We start from the raw sequence: 6,549 nt of genomic DNA, 5'->3' as shown, positions 1-6,549 counted from the left end.
ACTGTAACTTGACTGGCATTTATACATAACTAATAAAATGTATTTTAAGAAGAAACTATTTATTATATTGTTACAGTAGTTTATTTTAGTTGGTAGTCCTTGTATGTCAAATATGTTGGTAGGATGAGGGTTTAAAGTACAATATTTCCCTCTGGTATGAAGTGGAACAAAGTTATAAAGTTACACAAGGAGTGAAATCAGAGAACGTAACTCAGAAGTTACTGGAAAGCTAAGACAAAGCAAATGAGGAAGGAAACTATTTATATATACATATCACAACACTGATTAAGCTCTGAGTCTTGTAATGTATCACACACTGAATTCTATTTTGCCACCCACAAGTTCCACTTTGTGTCCTGCAAGGTGGCCAATATACAGTTTTAAATGATCTCAGACAGAGAGAGTTTTCCTGAGCTTGATTTAATAAATTAATTTTTCTATTTCAATAGGAGAATAAGCCTGTGCCGAGCATTCAGCCTCCAACCGACTCAAATATTTAATATCAGAGAGGGAGTCCTGCAGGCCCATTATGCAAATCCAGGCATCACTTGTGGGCCGTCCACACTTTGGCACAACAGGAACACAGGCTCTGCCCTAATGGCCCATACTCAGTAAACACAGGTCCTCTCCCATGTTGATTTGGGACAACAAAAGATTAGCACTATTTGCAAATATACAACTGAGTTCAAAGGCACAGCTCTTAACCTCGCTTCCCTTCTTTTGTTTGAGTGCTCAGCTTTGAATATGTGGGGATATCAACTGCAAGAGATTAAACAGATTTTTAGGTTTCAAGCTACAAATCCCAAACTTCAATTCAACAGTAAAGTCAGTCTTTTGACTTAATAGTTTTGTATCTCTTTAATACTGTGTTAATCCTATTTTGACAATATCAGTAAAAAAAGCGGTAAAAATGACAGTTTTTTGAATGGAGTTTGGTTGAGGAAAAGAAATGTCAACTTTTAACAGTTTTATACATTTTATAAATTCTAAAACTGTTACATTGCAGTGAGGGGTCCAGGCTGGTGTGTGTGGGCGGTGTTTGGAGACGCTAAACCCGGTCAGGGAGGCGAGATGTGTGCGCCCAAACCACGCCCCATATCCCCATGCGGTCCCTGGGGGCCCTTAAATGATGAGGCCTCGGGGATTGGAAACCAGTATCACTCGGGCCTTCCCTCTCTCTGTCAGCGGCTATCTCTCAGAGTCAGTGAGCCCTTCCTTGAACTCTTGGATTTAGGTATATCTCTTTTAACGCTGCTTGGAAATATGACTTCATCCAACCCCGACCAGCGCCTGGAGCATCTCCTCAGCGCCGTGGAGAGCGAGTTCCAGAAGGGCAGCGAGAAGGGAGACGCGTCCGAGAGGGATATTAAACTGACGCTGGATGATGCAGACTTATGGATCAAGTTCAAAGAGTTAACCAACGAGATGATTGTCACCAAAACTGGAAGGTAGGTGCTTTCGGATAGCCGCGGTAGTGTGTTTACGCACAGGCCGAGAGCATTTTACGCGATTTTTACGCACAGGGTATAAGGGTTTTCAGCGTGAGGAGTTTGAGTTGGTTTGCAGAAATGTTTTTAATTTCAAAAGCAGATTTTTATTTGAGACTGAAAGGGTTCACACACACCGTGCACAAGTGCACTGTCAAAAGTTACTCCTCAGGCCTTAAAGGCCTTGTGAGGTTTACAAAAATTGTGGAAAAACTTGGTTGTCGTTGAGCTAAAAAAAAGGTGTGTTTTAAAACAATTTTGGCAAAATGCTTACGAAGACTTACAAATGCCATCCTTGTTGTTTTCCAGGAGGATGTTTCCGGTCCTGAGGGCCAGCGTCACGGGCCTGGATCCTAATGCCATGTACTCGGTGCTGCTTGATTTCGTGGCCGCGGACAACAACCGCTGGAAATACGTGAACGGAGAGTGGGTCCCCGGCGGCAAACCGGAACCCCAGAGCCCCAGCTGCGTCTACATCCACCCGGACTCACCTAACTTCGGAGCGCACTGGATGAAAGCGCCCGTCTCCTTCAGCAAAGTGAAGCTCTCCAATAAACTCAACGGTGGCGGACAGGTTAGGAGACAGGAATATAATTAATTATGATGACATTACTTTTTATGCAAATCCAGTAGAACAAAAGTTATTTTAAGTTACTTGTAGAAGTTTTTTAACCTTAAAATGTCTTTAAACATTTAAATACACCGTTGGTTTCCAGAACCCCTTCACTTCTTTGAACTGTAGGGTTTTGAATCATGACAAAATAGCGTGGATCAGTAATATCAAGAGAAATTCACTTAATTCAAGGAAAATAGTGTGATTTTTACTGGTTTTATATCACTTCGCTGCTTTGTCTTCACTTGTTATAAGAAAAAATGACTAGTTTAATAGTCCTGAATATATACATAGTGTATTATAATGATAAACAGTGACATTTATTGTAATTTTCCCACAGATTATGCTGAATTCTCTGCACAAATACGAGCCGAGGATACACATCGTGAAGGTCGGAGGCATTCAGAAGATGATCAGCAGCCAGTCTTTCCCCGAAACACAGTTCATCGCCGTCACTGCTTACCAGAATGAAGAGGTCAGTACTTCACAGTACATGGACCCTCCTGTACACAAAACCACTATTAACACTGACTTGTCTTGAATATTGGAATTGAATTGAATTGCTAACAGCTGTCATGTCCTCCCCACAGATTACAGCTCTGAAGATCAAACACAATCCCTTTGCTAAAGCCTTCTTGGATGCCAAAGAAAGGTAAAGGCTCAAACTTATCAAAACTCAAATTTATATTACCATTTATCCTCAGAATATTAAGTTAGCAGGTTGATCATGATAGTACAGCATCTCATACTGTTTTTGATTGCAGGAGTGACCATAAAGAAGTCCCCGATCACAGCGCAGACAGCCAACAGTCTGGATACTCTCAGCGTGAGTTTCATTTTACATTTCTGAACATCAGAATAATGAAAGAAAACTGCAAATTTAGTCAACTTAAAATTTTAAGGCAGCCTGGACGCTAACTTTTTAAAGTTAAGTGAAACAAGTAGTTGGTTTTTATTGTCATACAGAGACTTGTGATATGTTATATGACTTAATTTTGTTTGTCTGATTCCACAGTTGGAGGTTGGTTCCTCCCAGGCCAGAGTCCCATCTGCCCCAGCAGCAGCCCCCCTCAGTTCAGCGGCACGGCGGGCCACTCCTCCGGCTCCTACTGCGAACGCTACTCCAGCCTGAGGAGCCACAGAGCGGCCCCGTACCCCAGCCACTACCCCCACCGCACCTCCAGCACAAGTAAGACCCCCATAGACCTCATACATGTACTATACATCAAACTTATCTTGTCAGGAATCACAACAAATGGGGGAAGTGACATTAATTTGTGGTCTGTACCTTTATGTTTTTAGACAACTACATGGATAACACTTCAGGGACCCTGCCTACTCATGACAGCTGGTCTGCTCTTCAGATCCCCAACTCCACAGGCATGGGCACTCTGTCCCACACCACCAACTCCACATCTAACTCCAGGTAAACCCTCCTCACCTTTCATTTTTGTAGTGATGTCTGCAGTTTGTGAGGAAAATTGGGATCATTACTTGGCAAAATCTATGAGCTCCCTGATGAGATCATGATGCAGCCATCTTTAAACCTCAGCCATCAGTACACTGTAAAAAAAAAAAAAAAAAAAACATACAGAAATTTAGTGGAATCAACTAATCTTTTCTAATTAACCTAATGTAAATATACAACTTTTATTCATTCAAGTTAATTAAACTTAAAATTTCTAGTATTTATTTATTTTCTAGTATTTATTTTAGTATTTATTTTATTGACTTTACACCTTACAACTTATAAACATTAGACTTTCTAACTTGAAGTCTTAACTTGAAAGGATGAATTGAATGAATGCATTGTTTAATCAACAAATTTAAAAAGTTTAAAGAAATGTGATCAGTATATTTGGCAACTTGTCTTTTCAAATTCAGTCAACTTGAGATTTTGTTACCAGTAAAATAACTAATATTTACCCTTTCTCGTCCACAGTCAGTACCCCAGTCTATGGTCAGTAGCCGGCACCACCCTCACCCCTTCAGGCTCAGCCTCCGGCTCCATACCTGGAGGTCTGACCTCCCAGTTCCTGAGGGGCTCCTCCTACACAGGTCTGACCTCCTCGTTGCCCGTCTCCTCGCCCTCCTCCATGTACGACCCCAGCCTGAGCGAGGTCGGCGTCGGGGAGGCCCAGTTCGAGAGCTCCATTGCCAGGCTGACCGCGTCCTGGGCGCCTGTGGCGCAGAGCTACTAAGCTGCAGTGGCTGAAACTTGGATGCTCCAGGAGCAGGACTAAAGACATGAATAAATTAAAAAAAAAAATCCTGGAGAAGATGTGGACCTGGATTCCCTTTTCACTCCTGTTTGTGAAAAAGCTCAGATGATTCATTCCAGAGCCTCTAATTTAAAAAAAGGTGTAAAGTTAGGCTTGAGATGATGTGCAAAGACAGAACTTGAAAGACAATCGTCTCCTTCCATGTTGGACACATTAAGCCTTAGAATAGCTGTATGGTCACAACTCCTTCTTTGCTCTTAGTAATTCCCAACATGCTTAGTACACATTTATAACATGTTTATTCCACCTATTTTAAACAACCAAACTCAACTGAACAATCCTTGATATTTTTTGTTTTTATTCTTAAATATATAAGATGAAAAAAAAAACAGTTCTGCTAACATAAATGTGTATGTGTGTAAATAGAATAAATTAACGTCCAGTGTTTTTCATATGAATGTGCCTTTTCTGATTGCAATAAATGTTCCAAGAGGATTGGACTGAGAGACAAAAGTGCCTTCTGCATCCTGGCGGGGTTCGGTTGGGAAAAAAGACCCCGCCCACCCTGCGCAAACACCTGTACATAACTATCTATTTGTATTTGAACTCACTGTGAGTTTTATTTATGTCATTTAATAATAAATTAAAAATGTTTGTTTTCTCAAACATGGCTTTCATTTTGTCTGTTTTGTACTCACTAAGTACCTCATAAAATTACTTTATTTTTCAGCTTTTAGTACTACAATAATGTGTTTTTTGGGGGGTGAAACATTAGTTTTAATACAGAGAGGAAAAAAAATACAGCATAAAACACATAAATCATATTATCTGTAAGGTCAAAGGTCAAATAAGGGCCGCTGTGCCTCACGTAATAAGAAAATATATCCAGGGTCATGCAGCAGACAACCTAAAATAACATTTGGTCCGGTGGGTTTAGTCTCGAGGTGCAACTCCATCAAACCTCAATCACCAAACTCTGGCCCTGTGATATGAGCTTTCTTTAAATAACAGCGTCTGCACGGCCACGCTAAGTGAATGTGGCTCCTCTGACATGTAATTGAAATGAGGAGGTGATGGAGATGTGTCCAGTTTAAGAAATCCATCGGGGTGCTTTTCCATCACTGGCACCCTTTTGTTACAATCTGCGTTATGGTGCGACGTACGGCTAACACATTCAGATCTGCATGTGAGCACAGGCAAAGGTACTGAATACAGACCCAAACATGCTCACACCTGGGGCCGAATACAGTAAACTGAGATATGCACGTTATTATTATTAGCAGGAACATTGTGGAGGCAAAAAAAAAAGCTCAGTTTGGCAACATTTTTCTTTGAACAACACAATCTTAACCTCTTTGTTATAATGACAACAGTGTTTATTACAGGGATCATATGGGGGCTAGAAATGTTTAAGAATAAAAATAAAACTTTAATGTCGTGTATTAAAGGGTTGAAAAGATTTTGGATCTTGTGTTTTCCTTTAATTTGTCATTCTTCTGTTGATGTGATCATGAAAAATAATTTTGCTCGTTTGTTGCGCAATAATATCTATTTTAGTGCGATTAAGAGATGAAATATTAATTTTGAGTACCTATATTTACAGTATATTGTATGTATATAAATATGTGTTTTAGCACACCTTTTAGGTGCTGGAAAAGCTTGAAAATGCACCTTGGAAGTGTCTGAAAAGTGCTTGAATTTACTCTGAGAAGAGGAATAAATATTCCAAGGAAAAAAATCATACACATTTAAAATTCTTCATAAAAAGTAACTGATTATTATTTTTAATGGAAACTGGTTATTTACATTTTGATCACTTCTGACTCAAGGACACAGGTTGCACAGCTTTGTAACACTTTTTAATTCATTCAAATTCAGCCTATTATATAATACAATGAAGATGTACAAAAGCATATATGTTATTGTAAAAGTGCTTGTAAAAATATGTAACATCAAAATTATATGTGTTCTGTATTAAAGAGCATTCTCCTCTTTAATATTCTCTATCTTTATTTTTGATGTACACTCTTGTATACAGTATATTGCAGTATACATTTCTTTTATCTATATATTGATATATAAAGTTGTATGATGCACATATTTTTACACACTTGTTTTTTATATTTTCTCTATGCTTTTATATATTTATATTCTTGAATGGGAGAAACTGTAACATAACCCAGATTCCCCCCCTGGAATCAATTAAAGCTACAATATGTTACATTTC

At 39.3% G+C, this 6,549-nt stretch overlaps 1 protein-coding gene across 1 annotated transcript; it reads left to right on the top strand.

Moving 5' to 3' along the window:
* Positions 1 to 1,147: 1,147 nt before the first annotated feature.
* On the top strand, positions 1,148 to 4,988 carry tbxta (T-box transcription factor Ta). The gene is made up of 8 exons (XM_084739699.1): positions 1,148 to 1,448; positions 1,797 to 2,061; positions 2,441 to 2,575; positions 2,691 to 2,752; positions 2,865 to 2,926; positions 3,116 to 3,289; positions 3,403 to 3,526; positions 4,043 to 4,988. The coding sequence occupies exons 1-8, from the start codon at positions 1,264 to 1,266 to the stop codon at positions 4,299 to 4,301; spliced, it is 1,266 nt and encodes a 421-aa protein (XP_084595825.1). The 5' UTR covers positions 1,148 to 1,263; the 3' UTR covers positions 4,302 to 4,988.
* Positions 4,989 to 6,549: the final 1,561 nt, after the last annotated feature.

Source organism: Lutjanus erythropterus, chromosome 16 (assembly GCF_056507025.1).
Source record: "Lutjanus erythropterus isolate fLutEry1 chromosome 16, fLutEry1.hap2, whole genome shotgun sequence".
Taxonomy (NCBI): Eukaryota; Metazoa; Chordata; class Actinopteri; order Lutjaniformes; family Lutjanidae; genus Lutjanus; species Lutjanus erythropterus.
This window is presented reverse-complemented; position numbering and strand designations above follow the sequence as displayed.